Source organism: Tachypleus tridentatus, chromosome 3, assembly GCF_004210375.1.
Source record: "Tachypleus tridentatus isolate NWPU-2018 chromosome 3, ASM421037v1, whole genome shotgun sequence".
NCBI lineage: Eukaryota > Metazoa > Arthropoda > Merostomata > Xiphosura > Limulidae > Tachypleus > Tachypleus tridentatus.
This window is the reverse complement of record NC_134827.1, coordinates 102,850,901-102,869,831: the sequence shown is the minus strand read 5'-3', so window position 1 is coordinate 102,869,831 and position 18,931 is coordinate 102,850,901. Positions and strand designations below refer to the sequence as shown.

Genomic DNA, 18,931 nt, shown 5'->3' with positions numbered 1-18,931 from the left:
ATATAAATGTCTCGGTGTCTTTATCACATAATGTCCATGAGCCGGTATCTTTCTTTCCATTGTTTAAATCACGGTCAAGACAGGCGGAATGTCATTACGTTATTTTAATCACGACTTTAAAGTGTGTATACCACGCTGAAGGCACCAGTCTTCTATCGCTTCTTTTCGTATCACTTCAAAAATGTATCATTAAACCATTAATAAATATTACGACTCTAACAACAGCAATAAAAATATGCTTTTCAAATTTATTTATTTTGGAATTTAAAACTTACATACTCTAAAAAATTAGCCAGACAAAAATTAAGTTTTCACTCTTTTACATTTACAGAGTAAAGATAATAAAATATTTCTGTCTACTACTTTCACTGAAAAGGGAACTCCAACACTGATGGATCCAGTAAGAGTGGTAGGGCAAAGGGGTCGTGACCTTTCCAACTAAAATAAAGTCAAAATGTCACTATGATTTTAACCTAAAAATATTATTTTTCACAATTTCAAATACATTTTCGAATCACATTCTTAAAAGTTTAGCATTGGAAGTGCACGAGATGATTTTTTGTTTTATTTTTAGGCGTATTTCTCTTCTCCAGATGACAGAAAAGTGCAGAGCTTCTGGGAGCGTCATTCCGAGTCCTCAACCAGGGGCCCTAAGGCGGTTTTATGGACCCCACCCCTTAGATTCTTGAGTTCGCGTTGCCATCTTCAGACAGCATTTCTTCATATCATTGCCTCCCATCCAACTCTATTTCTGGATTTGCCACCGAATTCAAACAAACAAACAAAAAACTTTAAAAATTTAGTTGTCAAAATATTAAAAGTGAAATCGAAAGACATCAAAATAATTAATGTATCTGTATGCATAACAAATTATTTACGTAAAGTGGAAAACTTCTAAAATAATAACAAGCAATAACGGTCGTAAAAAATGTATATAGATGAATAAATTTTCAAGTTTCAAGAAATAAATAATTACAAACTTCATTCACACCATCGTTTTTCAGTTTTATCTCCAAATTCCCGAAAAATTCTGCAAGCTTGTTTGTTTTGAATTTCGCGCAAAGCAACTCGAGGGCTATCTGCTCTAGTCATCACCACCCACCTACAATTCGCGGGCTACTCTTTTATTAACGAATTGACCGTCACATTAGAATGCCCCCGCGGCTGAAAGAGCGGGCATGTTTAATGCGAGCGGGATTCGAACCCGGGGCTTACGAGTCGAACGCCTTAACACACCTGGCCACGCCGGGCCGTTCTGCAAGCATTTCTGTAAATAAGTAAACAATAGAAATATTCCTGGAAAAACATCAACGCAAAAGAGCAATTAAGCTGATGTAACTAAAGTGATTCGTATCCTAGTGGAAAAGTTAGGTATTAATTCTGTAACGAAAATAGAATACATAATTAGGATTGTGGAAAGTGTAGTATGTAGAGAGCAAATTCTGCTTTCTCCTTTTTTTATTACCAAAATATATGTCAGAAAACGCCTCTTTTAGTTCGATTAAGGAAGTTGTAGAAACAGAACAAAGTAATGCTGTATACGTAAACACAGAACTATGGAAATAAGGTAAGAAAACGTCTTTTCAAAGGAATAACTTTTCTGTATAATGGGCCTAACTCGTTCTCTTTTTCCGGAGGTTGTTGAAACGTATTAGGCTTTTTACAACACAAACGGTTTTTTAATTCATGCTTTGAAATGTCAGTTTGAAAGACTCATGGCGGTTACGATTTTCGAAACAACTAACACGTACAAACTGGATAATAATAGTCTATATTGTCAAAAACTTCGAGTTTAGCTCTAGGATCTGTATGATTAACTTTGTTCAAGTAACACCGCCTTTCTTTCTTGTCGTAATCCACTGATCGACACGCTGGTGTGATCAGACATTCAGCCTGGCAAGTTTCTGGAGTCTCGGCTGATATTCTTCCGATATTGTTCTCAACAATTCCTCTACCTTCCCGTCGACCGAAGTTCACTGTAATATATGTGCATACATATATAATTAGTTTTTCAGTGTTTTAGTAAACTACAGTTAGAAAACTAACAGAACTTTTGGGATTACTATAATCAAAACCGGATTAAGGCATTTCAAGTTATAGAGGCCCCCTAGAGACAGAATCTCTACGTGCAATGCATTTATAGTAATAGCTTGAGGTCTAATTAGTGTGAAATCATGGACTTCAGCCTGGTAAGTCCATGCCTTAATCCGGGGTTGACTATAATTATGAATAATCTAAACTTGTTAACGATTCAGTTATAAGTCAAAACTAAAAGGAGAAGGAGAGAAATGCACGAGAAGTAACATATGTCAATTTGTGTTTTTTAATATAAAAGGCACTCTGAACTATTTCCTGCGTCCAACGAGAGGAATCGAACGCTTGATTTTAGTGTTGGAAATTCGTAGACTTACCGCTGTTCAACCGGGTGAGGGGGTGGGGCGGCATGGCCTAGCGCGTTAAGGCGTGCGCTTCGTAATCTGAGGGTTGCGGGTTCGCGCCCGAGTCGCGCCAAACATGCTAGCCCTCCCAGCCGTGGGGGCGTTATAATGTGACGGCCAATCCCACTATTCGTTGGTAAAACAGTATCCCTAGAGTTGGCGGTGGGTGGTGATGACTAGCTCCCTTCTCTTTAGTCTTACACTGCTAAATTAGGGACGGCTAGCACAGATAGCCCTCGAGTAGCTTTGTGCGAAATTCCAAAACAAACAAACAAACAAATTCAATGTTATGGATCTTTGACCGTCAATCTCCCTATTCTGTTAAGAGCAGCTGACAAGCGGCGGATGTTGTTGAGTGATTTCAATTCTTGTTGGCCGCTCTAAATAAAGAATGGCTATCCCTGAACCAGAAGTTACTTTGATATGGTTGTTCAGCCCTTGTGTTTCAAGTTTAAAACATCAGATACCAGTCGTATAGTTCCAACAGTTAGAGTTGTTGACAGAAAGTGTTATAGTAACCACAATTACTTAACCAGCACAGAGGTTACTCGTGCCAGTAGAGAGTGTGTAGATAATTACCTACGAACGGTAAACATTATTAGGCTTCGTTAAGATGAGATTCGGCGTAAGTCGTAAACAACGTGATAACTGTTACACAAATGAAGATTTTTCGGTGGTGAAATTTTTATGTTCAAAACGTTTTAATTACATAATTACTAAACGTCATATTCGAGGTATTTTTTATCAGTTAGCTCTACCGAGAACTTCTCTTCAATAAATATTTGAAGGCAACAACACTGGAAGTGTAACAATGGTTAAGATTAGCCTTATCAAGATGACATAATAAATGTGGATTATTCTGGAAAAGCTACATCAGCTGCTACTAACTACAGAACATGAATACTGGTTGTTCTGGATAAAGTACATCAGATGTTACAAACCACAGATACAACAACAGAAACGTTACGCCTAACTATTGAACATAAATATTGGTTGTTCTGGATAAAGTACATCAGATGTTACACACTACAGATACAACAACAGAAACGTTATGACTAACTATAGAACATAAATACTGGTTGTTCTAGATAAAGTACATCAAATGTTACAAACCACAGTTACAACAACAGAAACGTTACGCCTAACTATTGAACATAAATATTGGTTGTTCTGGATAAAGTACATCAGATGTCACAAACCACAGATACAACAACAGAAACGTTATGCCTAATTATAGAACATAAATATTGACTGTTCTGGAAAAGATATGTCAGATGTTACAAACCACAGATTCAACAACTGAAACGTTATGACTAACTACAGAACATAAATATTGGTTGTTCTGGATAAAGTACATCAGATGTTACGAACGACAGATACAACAACAGAAACGTTATGCCTAACTATAGAGCAAAAATATTGACTGTTCTGGAAAAGGTACGTCAGATGTTACAAACCACAGATTTAACAACTGAAACGTTATGCCTAACTATAGAACATAAATATTGACTGTTCTGGATAAAGTACATCAGATGTTACAAACCACAGATACAACAACAGAAACGTTATGCCTAACTATAGAACAAAAATATTGACTGTTCTGGAAAAGGTACGTCAGATGTTACAAACCACAGGTACAACAACAGAAACGTTATGCCTAACTATAGAACAAAAATATTGACTGCTCTGGAAAAGGTACGTCAGATGTTACAAACCACAGATACAACAACAGAAACGTTATGATTAACTATAGAACAAAAATATTGACTGTTCTGGAAAAGGTACGTCAGATGTTAGAAACCACAGGTACAACAACAGAAACGCTATACCTAACTATAAAACATAAATATTGACTGTACTGGAAAAGGTACGTCAGATGTTACAAACCACAGATACAACAGCAGAAACGTTATAACTAACTATAGAACATAAATACTGGTTGTTATGGATAAAGTACATCAGATGTTACAAACCACAGATACAACATCAGAAACGTTAGGCCTAACTATAGAACATAAATATTGACTGTTCTGGATAAAGTACATCAGATGTTACAAACCACAGATACAACAACAGAAACGTTATGCCTAATTATAGAACATAAATATTGGCTGTTCTGGAAAAGGTACGTCAGATGTTACAAACCACAGATACAACAACAAAAACGTTGTGACTAACTATAGAACATAAATACTGGTTGTTCTGTGTAAAGTACATCAGATGTTACAAACCACAGATACAACAGCACAAATGTTATGACTAACTATAGAACATAAATACTGGTTGTTCTGGATAAAGTACATCAGATGTTACAAACCACAGATGCAACAACAGAAACGTTATGACTAACTATAGAACATAAATACTGGTTGTTCTGGATAAAGTACATCAGATGTTACAAATCACAGATACAACAACAGAAACGTTATGCCTAACTATAGAACACAATTACTGGTTGTTCTGGATAAAGTACCTCAGATGTTACAAATCACAGATGCAACAACAGAAACGTTATGACTAACTATAGAACATAAATATTGGTTGTTCTGAATAAAGTACATCAGATGTTACGAACGACAGATACAACAACAGAAACGTTATGCCTAACTATAGAGCAAAAATATTGACTGTTCTGGAAAAGGTACGTCAGATGTTACAAACCACAGGTACATCAACAGAAACGTTATGTCTAATTATAGAACATAAATATTGACTGTTCTGGAAAAGGTACGTTAGATGTTACAAACCACAGGCTTAAGTACAGAAACGTTATGTCTAATTATGGAACAAAAATATTGACTTCTGGAAAAGGTACGTCAGATGTTACAAACCACAGATACAACAACAGAAACGTTATGCCTAATTATAGAACATAAATATTGGCTGTTCTGGAAAAGGTACGTCAGATGTTACAAACCACAGATACAACAACAAAAACGTTGTGACTAACTATAGAACATAAATACTGGTTGTTCTGGTAAAGTACATCAGATGTTACAAACCACAGATACAACAGCACAAATGTTATGACTAACTATAGAACATAAATACTGGTTGTTCTGGATAAAGTACATCAGATGTTACAAATCACAGATACAACAACAGAAACGTTATGCCTAACTATAGAACACAATTACTGGTTGTTCTGGATAAAGTACCTCAGATGTTACAAACCACAGATGCAACAACAGAAACGTTATGACTAACTCTCGAACATAAATACTGGTTGTTTTGGATAAAGTACATCAGATGTTACAAACCACAGATTCAACAACAGAAACGTTATGCCTAACTATAGAACAAAAATATTGACTGCTCTGGAAAAGGTACGTCAGATGTTACAAACCACAGATACAACAACAGAAACGTTATGCCTAAGTACAGAACATAAATACTGGTTGTTCTGGATAAAGTACATCAGATGTTACAAACCACAGATGCAACAACAGAAACGTTATCACTAACTATAGAACATAAATACTGGTTGTTTTGGATAAAGTACATCAGATGTTACAAACCACAGATTCAACAACAGAAACGTTATGCCTAATTATAGAACACAAATATTGACTGCTCTGGAAAAGGTACGTCAGATGTTACAAACCACAGATTCAACAACAAAAACGTTATGATTAACTATAGAACAAAAATATTGACTGTTCTGGAAAAGGTACGTCAGATGTTAGAAACCACAGGTACAACAACAGAAACGTTATACCTAACTATAAAACATAAATATTGACTGTACTGGAAAAGGTACGTCAGATGTTACAAACCACAGATACAACAGCAGAAACGTTATAACTAACTATAGAACATAAATACTGGTTGTTATGGATAAAGTACATCAGATGTTACAAACCACAGATACAACATCAGAAACGTTAGGCCTAACTATAGAACATAAATATTGACTGTTCTGGATAAAGTACATCAGATGTTACAAACCACAGATACAACAACAGAAACGTTATGCCTAATTATAGAACATAAATATTGGCTGTTCTGGAAAAGGTACGTCAGATGTTACAAACCACAGATACAACAACAAAAACGTTGTGACTAACTATAGAACATAAATACTGGTTGTTCTGTGTAAAGTACATCAGATGTTACAAACCACAGATACAACAGCACAAATGTTATGACTAACTATAGAACATAAATACTGGTTGTTCTGGATAAAGTACATCAGATGTTACAAACCACAGATGCAACAACAGAAACGTTATGACTAACTATAGAACATAAATACTGGTTGTTCTGGATAAAGTACATCAGATGTTACAAATCACAGATACAACAACAGAAACGTTATGCCTAACTATAGAACACAATTACTGGTTGTTCTGGATAAAGTACCTCAGATGTTACAAATCACAGATGCAACAACAGAAACGTTATGACTAACTATAGAACATAAATATTGGTTGTTCTGAATAAAGTACATCAGATGTTACGAACGACAGATACAACAACAGAAACGTTATGCCTAACTATAGAGCAAAAATATTGACTGTTCTGGAAAAGGTACGTCAGATGTTACAAACCACAGGTACATCAACAGAAACGTTATGTCTAATTAAAGAACATAAATATTGACTGTTCTGGAAAAGGTACGTTAGATGTTACAAACCACAGGCTTAAGTACAGAAACGTTATGTCTAATTATGGAACAAAAATATTGACTTCTGGAAAAGGTACGTCAGATGTTACAAACCACAGATACAACAACAGAAACGTTATGCCTAATTATAGAACATAAATATTGACTGTTCTGGAAAAGGTACGTCAGATGTTACAAACCACAGATACAACAACAAAAACGTTGTGACTAACTATAGAACATAAATACTGGTTGTTCTGTGTAAAGTACATCAGATGTTACAAACCACAGATACAACAGCACAAATGTTATGACTAACTATAGAACATAAATACTGGTTGTTCTGGATAAAGTACATCAGATGTTACAAATCACAGATACAACAACAGAAACGTTATGCCTAACTATAGAACACAATTACTGGTTGTTCTGGATAAAGTACCTCAGATGTTACAAACCACAGATGCAACAACAGAAACGTTATGACTAACTATAGAACATAAATACTGGTTGTTTTGGATAAAGTACATCAGATGTTACAAACCACAGATTCAACAACAGAAACGTTATGCCTAATTATAGAACACAAATATTGACTGCTCTGGAAAAGGTACGCAGATGTTACAAACCACAGATTCAACAACAAAAACGTTATGACTAACTATAGAACAAAAATATTGACTGTTCTGGAAAAGGTACGTCAGATGTTACAAACCACAGGTACAACAGCAGAAACGTTATGCCTAACTATAGAACATAAATATTTACTGTACTGGAAAAGGTACGTCAGATGTTACAAACCACAGATACAACAGCAGAAACGTTATAACTAACTATAGAACATGAATACTGGTTGTTATGGATAAAGTACATCAGATGTTACAAACCACAGATACAACAACAGAAACGTTATGCCTAATTATAGAACATAAATATTGACTGTTCTGGAAAAGGTATGTCAGATGTTACAAACCATAGATTCAACAACAGAAACGTTATGTCTAATTATGGAACAAAAATATTGACTGTTCTGGAAAAGGTACGTCAGATGTTACAAACCACAGATACAACTACAGAAACTTTATGCCTAACGATAGAACAAAAATATTGACTGTTCTGGGAAAGGTACGTCAGATGTTACAAACCACAGATACAGCAACAGAATCGTTATGCCTAACGATAGAACAAAAATATTGAGTGTTCTGGGAAAGGTACGTCAGATGTTACAAACCACAGATACAGCAACAGAAACGTTATGCCTAACGATAGAACAAAAATATTGAGTGTTCTGGGAAAGGTACGTCAGATGTTACAAACCACAGATACAGCAACAGAAACGTTATGCCTAACTATAGAACAAAAATATTGACTGTTCTGGGAAAGGTACGTCAGATATTACAAACCACAGATACAACAACAGAAACGGTATGCCTAACTATAGAACAAAAATACTGGTTGTTCTGGAGAAGGTACTTAAAATGTTAAAAACACAGATATAACAACAGAAATATGGAGGAGCACTCGGTAAAAAATTGGTTCAAACTTTTATTACCTCTCGATAAATTATATTCTAAAGTAAAATAAATACATAAAAATATATAAACAATATAACGTTTGGTTAAGTTCAGGCAAGATGGACTTCACAGATTCAAGTGTTTCACCATAGAATCTTGTTCATAAGAACATCAGTGAAAAATACTTCACGCAATCAACTAGGTATTTATACAAGCAAGACAAAAACCAACAAAACACAAACGTTTTACAGATAAGCCATAATGGGCCATTTGTACTATTCCTTGTTGTGAATCAAACACCAGATTCTGACATTTTATGTCCGTAGACTAAATGCCGTGTCACCAGATGATAACTCTGGATCACAAAAGGTACGGTTTGTTTTGTTTTGAATTTCGCGCAAAGCTACTCGAGGGCCGTCTGCGCTAGCCGTCCCTAATTTAGTAGTGTAAGACTAGAGGAAAGGCAGCTAGTCATCACCACCCACCGCCAACTTTAGAGCTACTCTTTTACCAACGAGTAGTGAGATTGACTGTAACTTTATAACGCCCTCACGGTGTTATAAGGTTAATGATATCTGTATAAATAATAATTAATTGTTTTGTTTAAGTATTTATATTATATACTGCTAACAGCGAGGGTACTGGAACCCAACAAATGGCCTGAAACATGGTATATAGAGAAGCAGTTCATCATAATTAAGACCAAAGGGTACCGGCACATTTTGGGGTGAGGGAAAACTATGAAAATGGCGTAATCATTAAAAAGGATGTCAGAATTTTTATCTATATTCGTTATTCTTTTACTTTTCACTTTTTGTTTTGTTTTTTATATGGGCGTTTTGGGAGGATAAAAAAGTCGTTTGCCAAAAGGAAAATTTAAGGAGGCAGCTGTTCTCGCTCTCGGCGCTCTTGTTAAGCCTATCTGTTATAATTGAAATAACCAGAAATTATTGCATATAAAAAGAGAATACAGATTCATGCACTCACATCGTTCACAGTGCACACCACAGGAACCGCAGTGACACCTACAGAGGAAAGCTTTCACAGAGGACATTCTTGGACTAGGCAGGTTTCGACATTCTCCATCATTCAGACAGTTTGTATTCCTACATGTGATCTGGAAAATATCAATAACAACATTAAAGTCACCAAACGTTCATACAAACTATTAAGTAAAATAAAGTTTCTCATAAATTACAACATGAATTAGCATAATCATTTTGTATTTTTTGATTGATTGTTGCATTGTGGTATTGATAGACCGAATGCAATCTGCAACAAGTTTATATGCTAGACAGTAGTGTTAAAATTTAGAGTGGATAGGGTGACGCCATTTTTTATATTCCTATTTATACAGTTTTCTCTCTTGAACAACATATTTTGGAAGGTTTGAAATTTGTTATTTTGTCTGCGTATTAGTTAACCTTATGCAGTCCACTCACCATCACTCGTAGGAGTCTAACCCTTCTGGACTGGGTACTTATCAGCACTCATTCATATATTATAGGAACAGGAGCGACATCTACAGTACGCACTTTTTTTTTTATAATAGACCTATTTTGTCTATTAAATAAACTGATAATAGATTACTCATTGAGCTCGTTTCTGGTCAATCATCATCTTGTGGTAGTTATACTTATAAAGTCATAAACAGACTAAAATTCAGTTTCAGCAATGTATGATGTTTTGTCCAACTCGTATGCTCAGCATTTATCTTTTCCTTGAATACCCTGACTTTAATAAGTATAATCTCCAAAATGTGTGTGGAGATTTCAGACTTATTATTTACTCGACTAGGACTAGAATCTGAGAGTTAGCTCTCACACTCGTCATCCAATATGGCTGCACCCATACTGTGGTCAACCGAATGTCAACACTTTATTTGTGTAGCGTGGCGGGTTAGAGATTTATAACTCCTTGTCACAAAAGACAATATAATGTCAAGCTCAAATGTGTCTAGTACCCTTATATAGTATTTCTGTGTATATATATGATATTCTCCGGTACTTTGATTTCCATTAAGAGTAAGTGGGAAGGATTCTCAATATAACAAAAGGTTCGAGCATACAATGTTTTCTAGGGGTAAGTCTAAATTCCTTGACTCCAAATTAAAAATAAGGAATACTGCATCCTTAAAGTAACAGGCGAACCACAGGTGTAAAGGACGGGTCTCTCCTTTCACACCTAAAATCTTCAACTTTACAGAAAGTTTTACCAGAAGGTGTGCGTGGTACCCTAAGTGGACAGCTCAGAACAGCAGGTAACTAGGGCGAAATAAATTTATTCAGTTTCTTGATCTGTGTTCTACAGTTAAAACCACAAGTATTTGTATGTCTAAAAATTTTTAGTGTGAACTTTACTAAATAAAGGGGTTATAAAACATATACGTGTCTGTATTCTATGTCTTTTCTCTTTCCTATACATTCATATCATCTTAAAACATCCATAAGTTTAGAATTTAAAATTGAATTACAATTTTGACATCATACAAGAAATCAGTGTGACTTACTCTTGCTCGTGGACAAGATAAACAATAACATGACAAACAAGAAAACCACAAATTATAACTTAAAACCAAACTAAATATAATGCAGTATAGCGAACTAAATTTACATTTTAAACGTGCAAAACCTTAAATTACTGGAGGCGATGAGGCAAAGTGCACTTCATCAACATAACCAACATTAAATAAGTCAGAGAATAGCTAACTATTGAAATTAACACCCTCGTCCATGTGAACTTCTTCAGATGCAATGAATTGAGCTAAACAGTGCTAATATGCTGACAAAGAGATAAGCATTGGCACATGTAGTGAAGTATTTCATAATAAGATATAAATATCAATAATGCAATTCAGGTTCTAGAAGAGGAACAGCAACATCAAAGGTAAAGGGTAACTATGTTGGAGTTTACACCTAGTTTAGGCTGACTTTTCCTTGTAACAACACGCCCCACTGCTTAATGTTCCCACCATAATGCAGTCTGTAAAACTACTGACCTACGTTAGCACCTCCAGTCTTCACGTTATACAAAGTTTGACGTAAAACTCTGGGATCACTATCTGCAACACAAGTTTGAAAACCATGTTTCGATGGTTGATAACAGTGGTACAACACACCTTTCTTTACCCATAAGTGTCATACAAATGTTACATGTTACTTTATTTGTGCTAACCATGCTTCAAAGGTCTTACTGCATAGCAAGGAGTGCTGGTGTCAGATCTGGGTGATCCAACTGCTCCAACTCTGGAGTTCCTGAATCATTAATAAAGAGTGGATTATTTGTTTTTAGTTAAGCACAAAACTAGACCATGGATTATATGTGCTTGTCATGTGTATCTTTCTCTTGCTTTACAATTCCGCAGGTATACTGTTGTACCATTGGAGGCTCAATATATTGGAATATATTATCATTTGAATTGATATCACAAAAATGACTTTAAAACCCCAAATGGTGTCCAGGGTCTCAGCTTGTAGTAAGATAGTCATAACATTTCTGTATTGCAGATTTTGGTGATATAGCATAACAGAGTTTTGTTCAAGCAACGTTTTGATCCAAAGTACAATCATCTCTTTCAGATGTTTGAAGCTCATGAGCCACTTTGGTACTGTAAGGTCAATCCACAACTGCAAGGGATTCATGTAAAGTTAGGTGTGGTGAAGATGTGAACTGTGCCTTATCACCTCCGGTCTTTCAAGTTTTACTACTGCTGGACAGTTGATGCTAGTAATAGCGGAACTGGTCAGATTTATCGCAATTACAGGATGGAGTGAGACATGTAATTGTGTGTGCTAATTGTACACGGATAGCTGACGATGATGAATCGTTGAGTCAACGATTTAGCTGAGGATGGAATTCAAACTATTCCGAGCTCAAATCCACCCTTCACACTAAATTGTCGAGTAAGCTGAAAATATTTTTTATATACCATTTTAAGACTTCTTTTATTTATATGCGGTAGTATAGGGTGGGGTGCAGAAGAGAGACACGACGTATGTTTAAAAAGGGAAGAACCATAAAAAGTTTTAATACCATTAATTGTGGGGGTGTTACAATGTAACAGTCAATCCCACTATTCATTGATAAATATTATCCTGAGAGTTGACAGTGACTAACTGCTTTTTCTCTAGACTTAATAAGTATAAACTGTGGAGCACAGAGGGGCACGAAACTACGATTATAGGAGCATATGTCTGCAAATAAAGGTTTAAAATTAGAGAACCTCAAAATATAATAATTATTATCAAGTAATATAGTAACATGTACAGCGCCCCCAGTGGCACGGCGATATGTCTGAGGACTTGCTAGAAACCAGGTTTCGATACCTGTGGTGGGCAGAGCACAGATAGCACATTATGTACCTTTGTGCTTCGTTCCAAACCAAACATGTACTTCATATACAAATAACAAATAAATCACCAGGAGGGGGATTCAGAAATCAAACCCCCTGAGCATGTGAGCAACCTAACGAGTACTTCAAGAAACAAGTAAAACAACTGAAAGGGCCAAAGAGGTCACTGTTCCATTTCTTGAAAACGTGTTTGGAAATAAAAATATGTGAAATCATGTATAGATAGAAAGAGGTATTCTAAGACAATCACTTTATCGAGTAAAGTTTGATAGGCGTATAGATGTAATATTTGGTGACGCAGAAATGCAAATGGTAACACTCATCCATAATGGCCAAAACTTTACCATAGGACATGATGAAGTCAATACTGTTATGGAGAGAAAGCTGATGAAAATATTGTGTTTTGATAAGCACCGGAATGGAAAGTTACATCTTATCTCTTGTTGATGGGTTTTTTCACCACAAAGTAAGCACTGATGGGTCAGCTACATTGGCGAGAAACAAGAATGGATTCATAACTAAAGGAGGTTCCAGATGTAAGGTTTACACATTGTACCACACACAGGGAAGCACGAGCTAAAAACAAAGTGCTACAAGACGTTGTGAGTGTTGCGAACATTATGAAATCAAGGGCTTCAAGCAGCAGATTGTCTTCCATTCTTTCTGAAGAAATGTCCATATACGACAAGCACCTGTTAGCCATCTGGAGGGATGGCATTCAGTCACATTGTTCAGACGAAAGATGAACTTCGTTGTTTTATGATTGTTGTTGTTAGACTGTGCGCCTTATGGATGAATAGGAGGCTTCCAGAAAGGTGCTAGTTGGTTGATGTCTTTCATAACCACCACGACTTTAACTCGTCATTATAAAGTCGAGGTATTTGTATTTTGCAAGATGAGTGACAAAGTATCTGCGTTTTGTAATGTCAAACTAGTGCTATGGATAACCAGCTTGGTAATGAAAAATGTGAAATATTTCTTTACCTTAGTGAAGTCTTGAAAGAAAATGAAATAAAATTGTAGCCTTGTTCGTGACGTCGTTTCTATTAATCTTGAAAACTGATCTGGAAGATGGTAACGTAACTCCTCATCTGCCAACGGGAGCTCAAGAAAAACTCACAGAAATACGAAGTAACAAAACTTATCGGACAGAATTCAGGTTAAGATTTTGGATGCTCGTTTGCAAAAAATTCTCTGATCTATCAATAAAAGCGATAGGCGTGCCTTTCACATCAACATAGCGCTATGAGTCGGCGTATTCTGCTCTGACAGCAATTGGAACAAATTACTAGTCTCGTCCACAGGCGGAGGGTGATCTCGAAACTGCTACCTTAACGATTCAACCAATAATGGACCTCGTCTTATCTCAAGTTTATTCTTCACACTCACCTGGGTATCCCGATGGTTCAGCGATAAGTTTAGGGATTTACAATGCTAAAATCTGGGGTTAGATTCCGGGCCGTGCAAGTACATAGCCCTGTGTAGCTCTGTTATATAAGAAAGTAACACAAACAAACATGTTACTGTTTTAAAATTTATTTTACTTTTATACGGGAGGCGGGGATGCAACAAAAGGCACGTTTAGAAAACTGGTGCTCATAAAAAAAGTTTGTGCTTCAATTACTAGTGTTCGACTTCAAAATTAGGCCTCGAATAGTTTGTTTGTTTGTTTTTTAATTTCGCGCAAAACTACTCGAGGGCTATCTGCGCTAGCCGTCCTTAATTTAGCAGTGTAAGACTAGAGGAAAGGCAGCTAGTCATCACCACCCACCGCAAACTCTTAGGCTACTCTTTTACCAACGAATAGTGGGATTGATCGTAACATTATAACGCCCCCACAGCTGAAAGGGCAAGCATGTTTGGTGTGATGGGGATTCGAACCCGCAACTCTCAGATTTCGAGTCGCACGCCTTAACACGCTTTGCCATGCCGGGCCAGGCCTCGAATAGCTTTGTGCGAAGTTCAAAACTCATAAGCAATATTTTACCCACTTCAAATGACACCAGTTTGTTTGCTTTTTTATCTTAACAACTTCCTCTCCAAAAAGGTGGATTTTCATGTGTTCAGGATTGTCTTATTCTTTTGATTTTACCTAAAACCTTTTGTTTTCATTACTCCTTCTCTCCCAGTATTAAAAAAAGATTGGTTTAAATTTATATAAAACTGTTCATTTCCGAAAAAAGTGTAGCAGTTGACGTCAAAGGAAAAAATTATTTGATAACACTGTTGTAAATGGTTTTAATATTACATAATAGATATAACCAGTTAGAGTTCAACTTACAGGTTTCAAAAACACGTCCTCGCTGTTCTGTGGCTTCTCTTTATCTGAAACTTCTGTAAGAATATTACACTTACGTAATGATTCTGTGTATTTCCAACCCATACATCCGTCTTCCATGTCCAGGCATAACCGCAAACAGCGCATTGCGGGTAAAGCCATTGACCAAAGTGGTGTTTCAGTCGTTTTATTGAAGGCACGAAGGCGATAAAAGTAACTAGCAGTGACCACTGGGGACTTGGAGGTATCAGCTAAAGAAACAAAGCTCCAAACAGATAATATCATATAATTCATGGTATTCAAGTCGGTAAGTGCATTCACTAAAACGAATTTTTCCATACGGCAGATGTGAACATTTCCTTCAGTTATAACATATTATTGTTTCGGGTTCTAGAGTGAATGTGTTCGTCAGAAAATTGAACTACATTGAACAATATTAATATGTGAGTAAGCCAATGGGAACCAGTTATCAACCACTACGTGTTTTATTTTTCTCTCATTACATTCATCAGTTCTGGGAACCGAAATAAAGTAGGGAACGACGTAGTCATTATTATTTATAATTTCGGACAATTACCATAAACAATACATATAAAGGTTTAATATTACCTTTATGAGATAAAACAACCTGGGTTACCACCACTGATTTACATGATTTTGGTTTTATCTCGTTTCCTGTTTTGGTTTTTTTAAATTATTATTTTCCCCTTCCTGAACGAACCTTTTCACCGCCAGAAGTCGCAACTGTGGTGATTTCGAGAACAACCTGCTTTTGGTCAGTTCCAACCGTTTACTTGCTGTAACATAAATATCACTTAGCTTGTTCAAATGCATTTTCAACGGAAATTGTTCTGACTAACACAGAAACGTGACGAGTATTCCGACAATAACTCGTCCAATTAGGCATACCGTTAGAGTTACGACACTAAATACCAAAATGTTATTCTAAAATTATGCTGGTGAATTCATAATTCTTCAACAATCAGCACGCGATAACCAATGGAGTCACGCAAAAACCGTGGCAGCAGTTGTACACATCACGTACCTTACACTCGGCTCGAGATATTTCACGTTCAGTCCAACGTGGGCGGTTTCTGTTTCAAATCCTCTGTTGGAAACGTGTAGTTTGGTGACTGGTTTACAGAATATGTATATACTAAATTTCACTGATCATTCTAAGTAAATGACAGTTTCGTAAGGGGTATATAAAAGTTTAGGAAATTGCAGTCCCTAACGAATACAAATGTTTCGCAAGTTCAGTTTTTCATGTCATTTGGGCCAAGCGTGTTAAGGCGTGCAACTCGTAATCTCGCATCCCCGTCGCGCTAAACATGCTCGCCCTTTCAGCCGTGGGAGCGTTATAATGTTACGATTAATACCACTATTCGTTGGTAAAAGAGTAGCCCAAGAGTTGGCGATGAGTGGTGATGACTAGATGCCTTCACGATTCAAATGGTTGAACATGGATAAAATTCAGCATAATATCTTAACTTCCTTAAAAGAGAAACGAATCTGCTTTTCTTTGGAAGAGGGAAGGGGGCATCTCCCTGAAAACCCCCTTTACAAAGCTCATTTTCTGGGTATCTGATAAACGAGAAAGTCTGGTTTGGTTTGAATTTCGCGCAAAGCTACACGAGGGCTATCTGCGCCAGCCGTTCCTAATTTAGCAGTGTAAGACTAGAAGGAAGGCAGCTAGTTATCACCACCAACCGCCAACTCTTGAGATACTCTTTTACCAACGAATAGTGGGATTGATTGACCGTCACATTATAACGCCCCCACGGCTGAAAGGGCGAGCATGTTTGGTGTGACGGGGATTCGAACCTGCGACCCTCAGATTACGAGTTGAGTTCATTACCCACCTGGCCATGCCGGGCCTATGATGTTAGGTAACAAATATACAAACAAACCAAAGAGAATGGAAGAACTTTGATGTAAAACAGATATACATCCTCATTTTTTGTTGTTTTGAAACTTACGCATTTTAGTCTCATAAACCATGGAAAATCTGTATGACCAGATTGCTGACCCAATAACATACAAAGTCTCTACCAAGTAGCCAACCATGTTCTTTGTGTTTGATCTCATTAATAAGTTCGAGGTTTTTGTACATTTTTTTCAGTTGAATCGAATGAGGATTAGAAACAGATGTATATATGTTACGATTGTGAAGGAAGTCACTTTTTATACTTTTGTTTAGAATCAATGAACAATCATCACTCAATTCGTTCATAGATTTGAGCTCCTTAGTATGGTATTAATTTAGCAACATTGTTGAAATAAACCAGTGAACCTTTTTGCAAAAAGTATAAATTATTTCTCATAATTTCTGTACCAGTAAAATGATGTCTCTGGAGGAAGTAAGTTTATAGCCCGAAGTATGGACCCAAAAAAGTCTGAAGAATCCCATGGAAGGTCCAAATATCTCATCAAATTACTAAGTTCACCAGATGTTTCAGGTTGAAAACAATCCTTGTCATAATTTCTGTTGACATCAGATTAAGAAAAAACTATGAAAAGTCTCAACTGGAGTAGGTACAGGAACATCGGATTTTTTTTTTTTAATTTCGCACAAAGCTACACGAGGGCTATCTGCGCTACCCGTCCCTAATTTAACAGTGTAAGACTAGAGGGAAGGCAGCTAGTCATCATCACCCACCGCCAACTCTTGGGCTACTCTTTTGCCAACGAATAGTAGGATTGACCATCACATTATAACGCCCCCACGGCTGAAAGGGCGAGCATGTTTGGTGCGACCGGAATTCGAATCCGCGACACTCAGATTACGAGTCGAACGCCTTAACCCACCTGGCTATGCCGTGCCGCAACCTCAGGTCTATGAACAATAGGTCTCATGGCAGAATGAAGATTTGGATAAGGAATTTCGTTTTCGTTTCGAATGTTGCAGACTTTACGTTACATGACCACAAACAGCAGTCACCTCTGTAGTTTCTAGTCTCATGCCAGAACATTGGAATTCCAAAAAAAAAAAAAGACGTTTTCTAATATTCAGTCCATATTTCTCAATTCTTTGGCACAAACTTTCTGTGGAGTTCATAATTTGTTTTATTCCAAAATACGTGTAATACACTTTTTGACGAATTTTTTATTATTTCGCCTTTGTTTCTTTACAACAAATATAACACGTGTCCTAGTGGCACCTTAGTATGTCTGCAGACTCCCATTGTTAAAAACCGGGTTTCAATACTCGTGATGGGCTGAGCACAGATGGTCCATTTTGTGCTTAATTCTAAACAAAGAAATATAACATGTTTGGGTCATTTATACAACCTCTTGTTGCCATAACGACAAATAAGTAATGTTGAAAAAAATTAATAATGCCAAAGTGCACGCACAAACAAATACTATCCAGAAGTGACACGTCAGGTGACCTGTTAACTGTTTATATACTAGCGGTGTGTTTCTCTGGGCTGTAGAACGATAAACAGATGAAATTCACGTCGCGATTTGTCTAGAGACATCTATCGCCAGTTGTTCTCAACATTTTAAGTATAAAAAAAAGTTACCCGATTTCAATGTAAATGATTCACTTATGTAAAAGCACATATCACATTCGGTGAAACTAATCTGTACGTGATGAAGATTGAAGGATATAATTTTCGGATTCAGCGAGCAGCAATTAACACATAACATGTACAAATTTCAAGACAATAAAACCATCACAGGTCTGTATTATTTGCATTTATCATTAGATAAAGGGACAAGAGCCATCAACACTCTAGG

At 36.5% G+C, this 18,931-nt stretch overlaps 1 protein-coding gene across 1 annotated transcript; it reads right to left on the bottom strand.

The window, feature by feature from the left end:
- Positions 1 to 757: 757 nt before the first annotated feature.
- On the bottom strand, positions 758 to 16,260 carry LOC143246147 (uncharacterized). Its single transcript, XM_076492363.1, has 3 exons — positions 15,191 to 16,260; positions 9,546 to 9,675; positions 758 to 1,976 (listed from the first exon to the last, which is right to left on the bottom strand). Exons 1-3 carry the CDS (start codon positions 15,524 to 15,526, stop codon positions 1,741 to 1,743), a joined length of 702 nt encoding a protein of 233 aa, XP_076348478.1. The 5' UTR covers positions 15,527 to 16,260; the 3' UTR covers positions 758 to 1,740.
- Between the last annotated feature and the right edge of the window lie 2,671 nt (positions 16,261 to 18,931).